The sequence below is a fragment of the Geotrypetes seraphini genome, chromosome 8 (genome assembly GCF_902459505.1).
Source record: "Geotrypetes seraphini chromosome 8, aGeoSer1.1, whole genome shotgun sequence".
NCBI classification, from domain to species: Eukaryota; Metazoa; Chordata; class Amphibia; order Gymnophiona; family Dermophiidae; genus Geotrypetes; species Geotrypetes seraphini.
In genome coordinates this window covers 90773063-90788546 of record NC_047091.1, presented here as the reverse complement: position 1 = coordinate 90788546, position 15484 = coordinate 90773063, and the positions used below count along the sequence as shown (strand labels likewise).

Genomic DNA, 15484 nt, shown 5'->3' with positions numbered 1-15484 from the left:
AAACGCCAAGGACTAAACCCTCACTTTACCCATGAGGGAGGAGGAGGTAGAAGGAGCTGGCTGTGTGTCCAAATTCAGCTCATGCAAAGACTCCAAAATGAGTAAGGCAGCAGACAGAAATAAACACAGAACTGTGGGATTGTAACCAGGTTCTAGAGGAAAAATAGGATCCAAAGTGCCAGCAGGAACAGTAAAATTATCATCATCAGTATCCCCTGCAAACAGGTCTTCCGAGTCCTGAAAAGCAGTAGATTGAGCAGCAGATGTGCTCCGAGAGGCTACGCCTTGAGGAGACAAGTCCAATGCGCAGTGGGACTGAACAAGAGCATGGATCTCCTGAAAGGCTTTCCAAAGAAAATTCATAAAATTGTGAGAAGCCATACCAGAGAGTGAGGCAGGAAGCGAGGAGTCACCCTATGACACTACCTTGCGTTTCTTGGGCTGCAGGGTGCCCGCGTCCTTTCATGCAGAACAGTCCCTATTTCCAGGCCCCAAAAACAGAAAAGGCTGCCCCAATAGGCTAGCCGCCCTTATTGTCAGCTGAGCATGTAGAGGAGAGGTTAAGCTAGCCACTCCCACCTTTCTGGTCTGTGCGACATGGTGCAAGGATACTCCCGAGGTGCAGAATTTGCACAATCCTGGCATGAATCTAGTTTGGAGGCAAAAAATTGGAGTTTTGGAAGTGTAGGCAACTTCTGAAAAAAAAAAAATTGCTAAAAATCCAAGTTGGTCGCCGTCACGGTAACTGACTTACTGAAGTCAAAAATTGGTGAACGTAGGATTTTTGAGGAGGGGGGACATAGGGAAACATGAAGGAACCCTTAAAAAAAAACTGATTTTCAGCAACTCCCCCCCCCCCAACGATTCACCTCAGACACTACAACAGCCTTATTCACTGTGATCTGTGCTGGCAATGAGCTGCAGCCTACCTTAGCTTTTTATAGTAGCTGGAAAGGAGAAGAATTCACTGCCTCATGCTGAAAATTCCTCTTCAATGCTGATCTTCAGGCTGCCAGCCAGATATGGCATCTGACCACACCCTCACCCACACAGACCAATGGATGCGCTACCAGAAGGGGGGGCGGTGAAAAAAATGTAGCTGGTACCCAGCGAGACACTGCTGAGCCTCTTACAGAAGCTCAAACCCTGCTAAGCAGTAGGTGAGAAAGTCGTGGAGCAGGCTGGCTAACAAGTAAAACCAGGGATCAGCCTGTCAACTGCAGACCTCAGTCTGCTTCTTCTTTATGCAGGCAGAGCTGACACTAAAGGTGATAAGCTCCGAGCACTTAAAAACATTGAATAAAATAAGAAAAAGGAGACAGCAAAACAGAAACACTCCTTCCCGGCTTGTGTGCAGAAGGGAAAAACTGCAGGTGGATGGAGGATCACAGAAAAATCCAGATTGGATTCCTTCTGCATATGGTTTGCAGCCATAGGGAGATAACCCGCTTGTCCAGAATGACACACCTATTGAAGAAATATATTCAAAGTGATTTAAATGGCCAGGAGTGGCACCAGAGAGGGACCTAAGGCCCTGATTGGAGGGGCCCTTAGGCACCTGGGCCAACCATAATATAATGCCTCTCTCCCAGTGCATTCTGGGATGCACTGGGTGTGGCCTAAGATTTTGATTGGTCAGATCCCTTAGGCCACTCGGGGGTGGGGGGGGGTGACAAAAATGAGTTCAAAATCATCCCTATCAGCACTGATGGTTTGAACAGTATGCGCACAGTGGGGTCCTCCCCTAGATCAGGAGTATCCACAAGATTTGGATCCTGCACGTCTATGAACACACCCACTGTGGAAGTACCAGCCACAGAAAGGCATAAAAACAGCATCCAAATCATCAGAATCATCTGTAGGCAGCCTGTCCCCCACTGAGCATGGGATGGCTCTTCTGCTGGGGACCTGTGCTCTTGGGGGAAGAGCCCCTCAATTCTAACCGGGTCGCGACATCCTGGTTGGTACTGTAATTCTTAATATGATATCTATGTAGGTCAATTTTGGCTTGTTTCACCGATGTAACATTCCTCTTTGCACTGAATGATGTATACCACATTAGAAGATGAACATGTAAATTGATAATGAATGTAACTGTTGGGCAGACTGAATGGACCATGCAGGTCTTTCTTTATATGTCATTATTTACTATGTTACTACATACATTGAGTATTGGATTTTTAAAATGGACCAGTGATAAAGCTACCTCTCACTCTCATCTGCTGCTTTCTCTGCCTCTTCCAGTTTCTGTAGGGTTGTAGCTAAACGTTCTTGAGCACGATCTAGCTCCTCTTCAACCAGTTGAATATGTCTGTTCAATGCTGCGACTTCACCTTCAGCCTGAAAAATACAACATACATAGTACATTTTAAAAAACTGTAAACTGGTAAGAAAAAAAAAAAATGAAAACATTCCTCCACAACTTGCACAGAAAAGGATTTTCTTGTTTCTCTAACTCTGTACAACCATCAAATTGTGTGGGTTTTTTTTTATTTTTTTTTTTTTATTTCCGCCTTACAGAACCATTCGACACTTAAACAGCAAGTGATGGGAGACGGGCAAATTGCCAATTGGTCTAATTCTTCTGTCTACACTGGAAATAAAACGTATCCCAGCTGCCAGTCACAAGAAACTATGAATGACTAAATGCTGAAATATAGCAAAATGTGGGAAAGGCTCATCTCTCTATAAAGACTTCAATACAGCATCGCTGCTCATAAAGATACGATAAAATTGAGTCCAATTCCAATAATGTGCTTAAGTATGATTATAATGTTTAAAATGTCCACACAATCTACTGAAATATAAACAGTCTTTATTTGAAAACTTATGAATCATACTAACAATACGTCTAATGTTGACAAATGGATGTCTTGTCCAGGGTGTGGGAAGTGTATATCATTTATAGTCAGAGAATCAATGAGGAATTTTATTTTGTGCAGATGAGAATACAAGATCCATACTCATTTTAAACACACAACCCTCCTCAAACACCCACACCCTCCCCACAACCAAGCTCTGCAACAATCCAAAGTAGCTAGGAAAACAGGAGAGGTTTCTTCCCAGGAATCTGGCCTCTTCCTATTTAATATGGACCTACTACTATTAAATGTATAGTCTTAAAATTCACAGCAACAGCAAGAAGGGGGTAGAAAAGAAGTTTGCATGAAATTAACCAGTCTTAGAAGGCACTCTCCATACCACCTTCTTCAAACCATCTCTATACCTCATTTGCCAGGAAAGTTGGAATGTACCACCTCAGAACAATGTCTTCAGTTCTTCCCCTTCTACCTAGACATTAGAGCTCTTTCTGGGGTTTTTTTGTTGGGATTTCTGTGTTTTTTTTTTATAAATAGAACTTCCAGAGTCAAAAGACAGCAACAAAATCTTCCCTGGCACTGCCCTCAGCAACAGAACTGCCACTATAGGCAGTATATGTAAACATTAGTTTCTTTCTACATTAGTACCCGTCTACTCTGGAACAGTAAGTCAAATAATAGTTCTGATTATACATCCATTCATCTGCTCTGGGATTCATTCAGCAATCAAAAAGCTAGTAAACAAGGAAAAGGGTGAGAACAGGATAATCCGAGGATGAGTATTATAACTGCATTTAATTGTTAATACAAAATTTGACTTACGGTTGCATGATTTATCACTATGAACGGGTTGCTACACTGAGACAGCATGATATGAAAGAGGGGTTGGAGGACAAATGAGGGGAGGGTAACACTTCACAATAGAGTATATTACAGTAAATGCCAATGTAATGGCCTAACTATACAAGGAAGGGATGTACCCTCCCAAGAATGGAACAGAGTTCACTTTCCAATCATTGTAACTGTTTCAATAAAGATCACACTTCAAGCTAGGATACAGAAAAATAAAGAATGTATCACAATTTTTCAATGCTTCAATGTGTCATGGCTTTCTTTTCTTCATGAATAATATTAAGTTAACATCACTGAAACTGGGTAAGTTATTATTTTATAACTTAACTTTATGAAGGGTTTGGGGTCCCAACGTGGCCCCGTTTCGCTTTCTTCCTCAGGAGACCCAATCATAAATGTGATAAAAGTCCTTTAAAACTCTGAATAATATTAGGATTGGTGATGTATAATTGCTTCACTGCTGGAAATTGCTCTCTCTTCACAAAGTTATTCTCAAACTGCCACCATAGATAGGTTACTATTGTAACAGCAAAGTCAGTTCACATTTTTGACTAAAGTAATTTCTGACTTTTCCTAGTTTTTACTAGTATTACCCCCGTGATATCAGAAGGAAATGTAATGGCCTAGGCAGCTGGTGAGCAAAACTCCAAGCTTCTGACTCTTGGACCAATCTGGGCAGGAAGGAGAGGGAGCGCTAACTCCCAAGGGTCTACCCTTCTATGGGATGTTATCTTTTCTCTCTGGTTGCACTAAATTAACCCCTTGGGCACACTACAAAAAGCACTGGCCAGGCCCAGTTTGTGACTAAAGAACACTTTTTATTGGTCTGAGGTTTTTAAAGTAAAAGCAGCAAAACACATAGATGAGACACAAACAAAACCTATTAAAAAAACACACTGTATGGCCACCAACAATTAGAGAGCAGTAAATAAAAATAATGATTTCTGCAGGACAGATGAAAGGAACCAAAGAACGGAGGTGGCCAACGGAAATAGACATGAGCCACTTAAAATAATTATCCACCTCTTTATCACCTTTCTACTTCTGGCCTTCTTTCCTCTCCTAGTTACTCTCTTCATGGAATCAACATTGTGAACCGAAAGAGACACCAAAATGTTTTTTGTCATATCTTCCACAGAACTCTGCCAATTCTTATGAAATTTAGTGCATCATATCCCGAATGAATGTTGTAAATATTTCTCACTGCTCCACAACACTACCTTATGAAAATGAATTGTGAACTGAATAAAAACACATTACATTACATTAGAGACTTCTATTCTGCCTGTACCTTGCAGTTCTAAGCAGATAACAATTGAAGAAGGCTGGACATTTCCAGGAAGTTACAAATTTTAAGGAAAGATACATAGAGATGCTAGAATAAGAGATAGGTTTAGATACATAGTGGAGGCTAAGAGGGTGAATTTAAGGAAGTGGAGGCTAAGAGGGTAAATTTAGGAAAGGGGGAACATTTGAGGAAACTTGTAGGGAGGGAAGAGATTAGGGTTGGTTATATGGTGGGGTAAGCAGGGAGGGGAATGTTAGGGAGGAGGGGGATAAGCGGACAAGATAGTTTCTTTGAATAACAGAGTTTTGATTTCTTTTCGAAAAGATTTAAGGTCACATGTGGTTGTCAACAGAATAGAGATCGAGGGGTCTAGCTTCGCCGCCTGCGTTGCTAGGAGGTCATCATACATCTTCTTGCGTTGAATGCCCTTGAGTGGTGGGTAGGAGAATGGGATCTGTGTTCTCCTTAGTCTGTGTGTGAAGTTTCGGTTTAGGCGATTGTTCAGGTAGCTGGGCGCAATTCCATTTATTGCCTTAAATAATAAACAGTAGAATTTGAATTGAATTCGGGCTCGTATTGGTAGCCAGTGTGAGTCTAGGAAGGCATTGGTGACATGGTCAAATTTTCCAAGAGAATAGATCAATCTAAGAGCTGTATTTTGGATGGTCTGTAGCTGCTTTATCAAGTTTAAGGGGCATGGTAAGTAGAGGATGTTGCAATAGTCCACTAGTCCTAGGACAAGGGATTGGACTATGATCTTGTAGTGGTCTTTGTCAAAGAATTTTCTGATTTTACGCAGGTTGCGCATAGTGAAAAAAGCTTTTTGGGTGATTTTGTTGATTTGGACTTGCATTGTACAGCATCTGTCTATCGATTCTCCAAGGATTTTTAAGGATGGCTGTATGGTGTATTTGGTGGTGTTTAACTCAAATTTTGTTATGGACGGGGTTTTATCCTTTTCAAGTAGTAGAAATTTTGTTTTCTCCGAGTTCAGCTTCAGTATATGGCCAGTGTTATTTTTAGGTTGCCTAATGAGGTGGGGTCTTGGGTATCGAAGGGGAGGAGTATGGTTATGTCATCAGCATAGATGAAAGATAATACGTTTAGGGTGTCTAGAGTGGTACCAAGGGAGGATATGAAGAGGTTGAAGAGCATGGGTGACAACAGTGACCCTTGAGGAACTCCACAAGGGTTAGACCAGGGGTCTGATTTAAGATCGTTTGACTTAACTCTGTATGTTCTGGTCTTAACAAATCCTTGGAACCAGTTGTAGACTCTTCCTGAGATCCCTATGGTGTCTAGAATCTGTAGTAGTATTGTATGATCTACCAGGTCGAATGCCGCAGAGAGATCGAGTTGAATTAGCAACATCTTTCCTCCTTTGCTGAGGTGCTGTCGGGCTGTGTCTAGCAATGTTGCCAGTAATGTCTCTGTGCTGTGGTTGGATCTGAATCCCGATTGAGAGGGATGAAGTAGGTTATGGTCTTCCAGGTAGTTGGTGAGGTATTGTGCCACTAGACCTTCTGTAATTTTAACATATAGTGGGATAGAGGCGATGGGTCTGTAGTTGGAGGGGTTATCTATCGGGCCTTTGAGATCTTTCAGTAGAGGGGTGATAAGAATCTCACCTAGTTCATGTGGAAATTGACCTTCCGTGAGTGTGATTTGGATCCAATGCAAGAGGTTGACTTTGAATTTAGAGGTAGCGTTTATTAGGAGATATGAGGGACAGTTATTTAGGTCACATGATGCTTTACTGTATTTATTGTATAGACGGTCCATGTCTGTTCATTGGACTAGTGGGAAGTTGGCCCAGGTCCTGTCGGCTGCTATGGCTTCCTCTGTTGTGGGGTTTGTTGCTATCTCATCGAAGTAGAATGGTGAGTTTTTGAAGGTGGCTCTGATTGTGGTGATCTTACTTTTGTAGTGATCAGCTAATTGGGAGGCTGTTGGTGGGTGATTTCCTTGAGTGGCTAGTAGTGGTTTGGTGTCTGTGAGGTTCTTTACCAGTTTGAAGAGAGCTTTTGTGTCTGGGGCTTCATTTCCAACTAATTTGGCGTAGTAGGCTTTCCGTTTTTCCTTAAGTTTGAGCTTGTATTGATTGATTAGGTTTCTCCATGCTACCTTGGTTTGTTCTTGGTTTTGTTTTGTTTTTTTCCCATGCTCTTTCGAGCTGTCTACAGTGCCTTTTTAGATGGAGAAGTTTGGTGTCGAACCATTTGTGTGATGGCCTACAGATTCTATTTTTTTGTTTTAATGGGGCTAGCTCGTTCAGTGTTGTTTCGCTTAGTGTAAGCCAGTAGCGAATGAATTCTTTAGGATCTGTGGAGTCGATTGCGGGGTCTATTTTGTCCCAGAATGTGTTTGGTTCGATTTTTTGGCAAGTTTTGAAGGAGATTTTGTTGGGTTCGTATTTGTTGTTGTTTTGGGCCCAATTGATGTTCAATGTATATTTGTAGTGGTCTGACCAGAGGGAGGGGTGCCAGACGCCGTTAGAGATGTGGATATCTGGGGCGTGGAGGTTTTGGGTTGTGTATGCTGCAATATCAAGTTGGTGTCCTTTTTCGTACGTGGGTTGGGGATTGAGAATTTGGAATGAAAGGGCATTGAGGTATGAGATTAGATCATCGACTTGTTTTGAGATGTGATCTTCTAGGTGAAGATTGATGTCTCCGAGGAGCAAATTGTGAGTTGAATTTAGAGAGTTCTGAAAGATGAAGTCTTTGATTTCATGTTTGCTGGCATTCCATTTTCCTGCAAATAAGGCATGTCAAGGTGCTAGTAAGTGTGTGATCAGATATTTGGCAGGCTAGAAGGTCCAAGTGGGGTGAGGAGCATTTGTCTATGATTTTTAAGTTGAAGTTGTTTTTTACTAGAATAGCTAGTCCTCCCCCTCGCTTTTTGTGTCGGCAGGTTAGTTCTAGTTTGTATCCTCTTGGACAGAAAGTTTTATGGCATATCTTGCAGAAAAATGTAACATCAAAAAGTAGTGTTTCAATTAAGCAGATGTTCGAAATGTGCTCCCTTTGCATGAAGGCAGACCCTTAGCCTTAGTCACCACTGTTCTATGATTTGTGCTCTAGTTCAGCTCAGCCCAAACAGAGATGAGGCGCTGTTTAAGGTATTCGACATCAGATATCACTGTCTGACAGATATTTTCCTATATCAGCCCCCAGAAACGGTAGGCAATTGGATTTAGGTATGGTGATTTTCCAGGTCAGAGATCTGGACCAATGAAGTTTGCGGTCTCCAAATGTAGCAGTTCTACATTGTCCTTTGCCCGATGTGCTGGGGCAGTGTCCTGTTAGAAGATACAGTAGTCTCCCAACATGCGACAGATCGTTGGCAACAGCTTCTGGGTCAAGAGGATGTCACGGTAGTATGTGCCATTGATCTTAACCCCAGGATCGATGAACAACAGATCTGTGAATCAGAGTTTCGAGATCATGACTGATTAGCTGAAGATCTGGCGGGCCTTAGGCATTGACCTCATGCTTCAGTGTTGTTGAAGGCATGTACAGTCGACCATGCTGTGCATTATCGGTGGAGCTACTGTAAATATATTTTCTTCTGTAAACCAGATGAAGCTGATGCTGTGCTCCGGGTACTTGGTCAAAAGCAGCTTACACCATTTCAGGCATGGTCTGTTGTGTAAAGTTAATTCTTGGGCATGATGCTTTTTAGGACACTAATAGCAGATCATGAATTATCCTAAACACAGTTGTCTGGCTTATTCCTGTTTCTCTTGCTAATTGGGAGGGGTTCGATATGTTTGTGGCACGTCCTCCTGGTTCAGTACAAGATCACATACATCGTCGATGTGCTCGTGTGTGAATCAAGTGTGGTCACCCGCTACTTGGCTTACAATCCACAGTGTTCGTTTCTTGGATCTTGTATAGCAGCACAAGGCCGTTTTTGTTCCAACCCTTCTGTGGGAACTTCTCAATTGTCAACTACTGTAACCTTTTAGCAGTACTAAGCTCTTTATCAGAATTCGGTCTTCTGTAGTGAAAACCATTTTGATACAGAGACTGTTTACAATCCATAGTCTCTTTCTGCGCGCATCCCATAGCAACAATTCATTTTCGCAAGGTAGTGTTGTGGTGCAGTAGGAAACATTTACAACATTTTACATCAACTTCATTCAGGATATGATGCACTAAATTTCATAAGAATCAGCCAAGTTCTGTGGAAAATATGACAAAAAACATTTTGGTGTATTTTTTTTTTTCAGTGTAATGTATAAAACTACTATTACTACTATCATTTCTATAGTGCTGAAAGGCATACGCAGTGTTGTACATTTAACATGTAATAGATGGTCCCTGCTCAGAAGAGCTTACCATCTAAAATTTGGACAAACAGGACATATAGGTGTTGGGGAGTTTCTTGCAGAGAGAATGATAGGATGGACATTGGTATCTTATGGTGAGTGGGAGTTAGAAGTTGAAAGCACCCTCAAAAAAGTGGACTTTTAGATTCAATTTGAATACTGCTAGAGACAGAGCCTGGCATAATGACACAAACAGTCTGTTCTAGGCATATGGAGCAGCAAGACAGAAAGGATGGAGTTTGGAGTTTGCAATTGAGGAGAAGGGTACGGATAGCAAAGACTTACCGGTACTCGATAGATGGAGTTCACAGGGGAAATAATAGGGGGAGAAGTATAGAGAATGACACGGTGGCAGAATTTGTCACCGTCCCCACGGATAACCGCAGGAAACTATCCTGTGTCATTCTTTAGTGTCTACCTCAACCTCAGTCCTTCTACACTAGCATTTTTCAATGCAAGGCTTGAGGGTCAGTGGTTGTGCCCAATCATACTCTAAATCTTCCCTCTCTTCTTAAAGAATGACTTGGGGATGATTTCCCATGGTTAACCACAGGGACAAATTCCACCACAGTGTTATTCATTTTGAGGGGTTGCAGAGTCAAGAGGGGTTTGAACTGTATTCGGAAATGGATGGAGAGCTAATGAAGTGACTTAAGAGGGGTAATGCAAGTATCACAGCTCTGACGGAAAATAAGTCATGCAGCAGAATTTTGAATGGATTGAAGGGGAGAGATAGTTGAATGAAAGATCTGAGAGAAGCAAGTTACAGTAATCTAAGCGAAAGGTGATGAGTGTTGATAAGGGTTTTGATAATGCACTTGGAAAGGAGAGATCAGATTTTGGTAATATTATAAGAGGAAGAAGTGAAAGACTTTAGCAGTTTGTTGGATCTTAGTGGAAGAGAGAGAGGAGCCAAAGACGACCATGAGGTTGCGAGCTAACAAGACAGGGAGCAGGAGAATGTTGTCCACAGACATAGAGAATGGGTGGAGGGGGAGGGGAGTTTATGTGGCGTTTGGTCTTAGCCATAAACAGTTTTAGATGGTGGCGACATATCCAGGCAGCAATGTCGGACAGACAGACAGATTCGGGTCTGGATTCTTGTACAGATATATGGTGTGGAAAGGTAGATCTGGGAGTCATCAGCATCAGCAGATGATACTGAAAACCATGGGATGAGATTAGTATGAGGAAGTGGGTAAGATGGAGAAAAAAAGGAGCGGTCCTAAGGTACACCAATAGGGGGAAAGCAGTGAAGGAGGAATAAAATTGCCATACTGGGACAGACCGGAGGTCCATCAAGCCTAGTACAGTGGTGCCTCGCATAACTAACGCCTCACACAACGAACGCTGCACACAACGAACTTCATGTCTTGATTCACACAACGAACTTCGTTTCACACAACGAACTTCACACAACGAACTTCGTTTCACACAACGAACTTCGTTTCACACAACGAACTTCGTTTCACACAACGAAGTCGCCCGAGCTGCCGATGTATTGCATCCTTCCACGCAGGCACTGCAGGCAGTCGTTAGTCACTGCGCTTAACTGCCCTCTCTCACTGTATACAGTCGTCCTTTTAAGATAAACTCAATATTTTTTATATATCATGGCTTCTAAAAAAAGCAGGAAGGTGATTTCTGTTGAAATGAAACGGGAAATAATTAGAAGGAGTGAATGTGGGGTAAAACAGTGTGACCTCGTCAAAGAGTTTGGCCTCAGCAAGACCACCATTTTCACCATTTTGACAAATTTATCTTTTTTTATGTCATCTTAGCATATTTTATGCTGCAGAACGAATTATTTTTTTTAACATGTATTGTTATGGGAAAACGCGTTTCACATAACGAACTTTTCGCATAACAAACTTGCTCCTGGAACGAATTAAGTTCGTTGTGTGAGGCACCACTGTATCTTGTTTCTAACAGTGGCCAACCCAGGTTCCAAGTACCTAACTAGATCCCAAGTAGTAACACAAATTCCATGCTGCTTATCCTAGGAATAAAGCAGTGGATTTCCCCAAGAGATCTCAATAACGGCCTATGGACTTCTCTTTCAGGAAATTATCCAAACTTTTTTTAAACCCTGCTAAGCTAACTGATTTCACCACATTCTCCAGCAACAAATTCCAGAGTTTAATTACATGTTGTGTGAAGAAATATTTTCTTGTTTGTTTTAAATCTACTACTTAGTAGCTTCATCATATGCCCCCTACTCCTAGTATTTTTGGAAAGAGTAAACAAACAATTCATATTTACCCTTTCCATTCCACTCAGTATTTTATAGATCTCTATCATATCACCCCTGAGCCATCTTTTCTCCAAGCTGAAGAGACCTAATCATATTATCCTTAACTCATAAAGAAGTCGTCCCATCCCTTTTATTATTTTTGTTGCCCTTCTCTGTACCTTTTCTAATTCCTCTATATCTTTTTTGAGATATAGTGACCAGAATTGCACACAGTATTCAAGGTGCGGCCATACTAGAGAGCGAAACAAGGGCATTATAACATTTTCATCTTTGTTTTCTATTCATTTCCTGATCATTTCTAACTTCTATTTGCTTTCTTAGCTACTGCTACTGTATATTGAGCTGAAGGTCTCAACATGTCCTCAAAGAAAATACTTAGGTCCTTTTCCTGGGCAGTTACTCTTAACTTGGAACCCTGTATCACGTACCTATAGTTTGGGTTCCTGCATCACTTTGCACTTGCTCACATTAAACTGCCCAGTCTCGCAAAGGTCCTCTTGCAATTTAACAACTTTGATCATTAGCAAATTTAATTATCTCACTAGTTATTCCCATCTCAAGATCACTAATAAATATGTTAAAAAGAAACAGTCCCAACACAGACCTTTGGGGAACCCCACTGTTTATGTCGCCCAATATTGTATACAGGAACAAGAGAGAAACAATTTATATCCAACTTCACAATTATATCTTGAGTATAACTTAAAACTATAAATCACCTTTGAAATATAAAAGATTTTCTCTTCACTGAAATCTGTTTCAAAATCTATTAAGAGGAAAAAGCCTCAAATCCCCGTATGCTGCAAGTATAAAACTGAGCTAGCATACTAGAGGGGGAAACAACCTCATCGGCTAAAAAATAACCTCCTGTTTGAGCAAGTTCCAATGTTCTAGCAACAATGCACAATTACAAATTTAACATATATGGTAAGTTATTACTGTCTCAATTCTTCCTTTATGTGCTATCGTTACTTGCACCATTTAATATCGCGGCTATATCATGAAACTTATCTTGCTCAAGATGTCAATGCTGTTCAAGATAAGTTTCACGATTCCTGAAAGGACTGCTGTGTTGCTTGGTTCACTGCAGAAGAACAGAATCTTCAGGAACCTTGAAAATTATCCCTCCCCAGACCCAGAGCCAACTGGGGTCTGCTGTCTAGTAAGACCTACAATGATTGCCATCAGGTCAGCCAGGCCCTTGTCAAATAGCATCTGCCCCCCTAAAGGGAAGCCTGCTCAGCATAGTTTTAGAGGCTGAATCTCCTGCCCAAAGTCTGATCCAGATCATCCACCAAGCAGAGATCACATAAGCAGACACCTTGCTCATAACTCTGAGATTATACAAAGCATCTGCTATATAAATCACCAGATAGGAGCATTTAGAGATCCTCATCATACCACAAAGGAAGTCGCAATTGTTGTCTTAAATCCTAAGGCTAAAGTTTCAAATTACCGCTTGAGGAATAAGTCCACTTTCCAGACCTGCAAATCCTTTATCATCACACCACCCTCCCTAGGCAGGGAGGTGCATTTGGTGACCTGCATCACCAGCAAATCCACCTTCAGCTGAACAAAAATAGCTGTGGAAAATCTGAAGCCATAGGGTAAAGCTTGATCATAGCCTTTGCCACCCACAAGGACCCCTCTGAAAACTTCCAGTGGTCCATGACCAACTTAGAGATGGCTGGATGGGAGGGAAAGCACACTGACTGATCAACAGAGTGGATCATAACTGAGCATTAAGATGAAGGAGTTAGAGCAGTGGTCTCAAACTCAAACCCTTTGCAGGGCCACATTTTGGATTTGTAGGTACTTGGGAGGGCCTCAGAAAAAAAGTTAATGTCTTATTAAAAAAATGACAATTTTGCATGAGGTAAAACTCTTTATAGTTTATAAATCTTTCCTTTTGGCTATGTCTTAAAAATAATATTGTAATTTATAGCTAAAGAGACATATGATCAAGAAACTGTTTTATTTTACTTTTGTGATTATGATAAACATACCGAGGGCCTCAAAATAGTACCTGGCGGGCCGCATGTGGCCCCTGGGCCACGAGTTTGAGACCACTGAGTTAGAGGAACTTTCAGCTTCAGTTCTCTCAGCAAAGAGGAAATAATACTGGCAAGTACAGAGGCTTTGAAAAGCTGGTGCACCGTGTTGTCTTCCCCCTAGTCCAGGGCACTGCCACTTCTTGACAGTCGCTCTCCTGCACTAAACCAGACTCTGCCAGTGAAACTTCATCTTGGGACAATAGTGGTACGGAATCAGATTTCCATCCTCCCAGTCTATGTCAGACTGAACTTCCTGGTTCAAGCCTGTGTCCTCAACTGGCCAGGGTGCCTGCAGAGAGGAGCACCCCTGCACCTCCGCCTCTGGTGCAATGCAAAGATGCCGAGGACCCTCAGCAGTTCAAATAACCATTTCACTAGAGGCTCTCAAAATCTGGTGTGAAGCCTTGTACTGGGATTCTTGAGGACCCTGCCAGTCCTCCTTGACTCCTCTGTCCCCATGCATCTGTGCTTGGACAAAGTACTCACAGAGGGCTCTGGAAAGTGTCTCTTCCTCTGGAAACACACCTCCTGTGGATCCACAGCCCTATAAGACTGAGGAAGCCGAGCTAAGGCTCCTGCAGGCTCCATTGCATGCATGACCTGGACACTCCTCAGCCATCTATCACAAACCTGGCATGATGTAATGTAATGTAATTTATTTTTTATATACCGCTACATCCGTTAGGTTCTATATATGATATATGGTAAAAAGGCCTAAGGGGTCCATCCCTGTCAATTTTAAGCAAAATCAAGGTATTTTGAAGCAGATGGAGGCTTTAGAAAAGAAGACAGATAGTTTAAATCCAAGATGGCCACCACCAGGAAAATCAAACCAAACAGCCTATGGAGAACTCCCTCATGCACAAAAATACAGGGAAATGGGTTTTAGAGGAGGGGAGGTGGATCTAGGCTCTGGTTGCAGAAACCTTCAACTTCTGAAGACTCAGCTGGAACAAATGAAGATATCTGCCTCACAGATTTGCTGAACATACCTGGTCTTTGGGCTGCCAGTTTGGCTGAGCCTCAACCCCTGTAATACCTCATTATGAAAGGGGGGGGGAGAGGACCACTCAGCTGGCTCACTATTAATCTCAGCCGAGCCAAGAAGGATCCCAAATAGCCTGTGCTCAAGCTCCTGACTAAATCAGAGATGCGAACAGCTACACAGGAGCCTGTGAGCTATAAAAAAAAAAATCCCCATCAGGTTGGCTAGCTATGTATCCCTGAAAGATGGATCCTGCTAGCAGCAGATTTCCATGACACAAGTCTTCATCTTCTCCCAGGCAGAAGTCCTACCAAGTGGAAACCTCTGGGCACCAAAGCACCAATCCTCCAAACACACACTGAAATACCCCCCCCCCAAAAAAAAACCAACAAAACCCCAATTAAAAAATCACAGAGCAGATCAGAAACACTTCTGAGCAACTTGCTTTCAAAAAAACAAACTGAGGAGACAGGAGCAACTCCGTTGGAAGGAGGTGGAGTTGAAAACATGATTAACAGTTTTCTGCAAGCAACTTGAGGGTTCAGATGCAAAACCCTACGGTTCAGGACTACTAGACACACTGCACTAGAATTGTTTTTGTACCATAGGTACTATATTGCTGGGTACCTTTTCCAGTGGAATCAAATATTTGTCTTAGTTGTTTAGGAGATCTCAGTGCAGAAAAGACAAAAAAAATGAATAGACAAAATCAAGCCCAGAGAAGAGCAAGAATACTAGAGAAGTGGTAAAATTGACAGACAGGTGGCATCTTATAGACCAACACACGGCCCCTAAAAGTCCTCCATTTTATCCCTCAAACAGTAGCTGAAATGCTCTTCAAATTCTGTAAATGTATTAATTTCAATCTTGCCCACTTAATATAGTAACTGCAAACAATT

General features: G+C 42.0%; 1 protein-coding gene across 4 annotated transcripts in view; it reads right to left on the bottom strand.

Moving 5' to 3' along the window:
- Window positions 1–15484, bottom strand: part of LOC117365110 (tropomyosin alpha-1 chain) — a 175562-nt gene that overhangs the window by 41211 nt on the left and 118867 nt on the right. For all 4 annotated transcript variants that reach the window (XM_033955079.1, XM_033955078.1, XM_033955081.1 and 1 more), the window contains one exon: window positions 2207–2340. In XM_033955079.1, the coding sequence (XP_033810970.1) occupies window positions 2207–2340 (134 nt within the window). The remainder of the gene's footprint in view (window positions 1–2206; window positions 2341–15484) is intronic.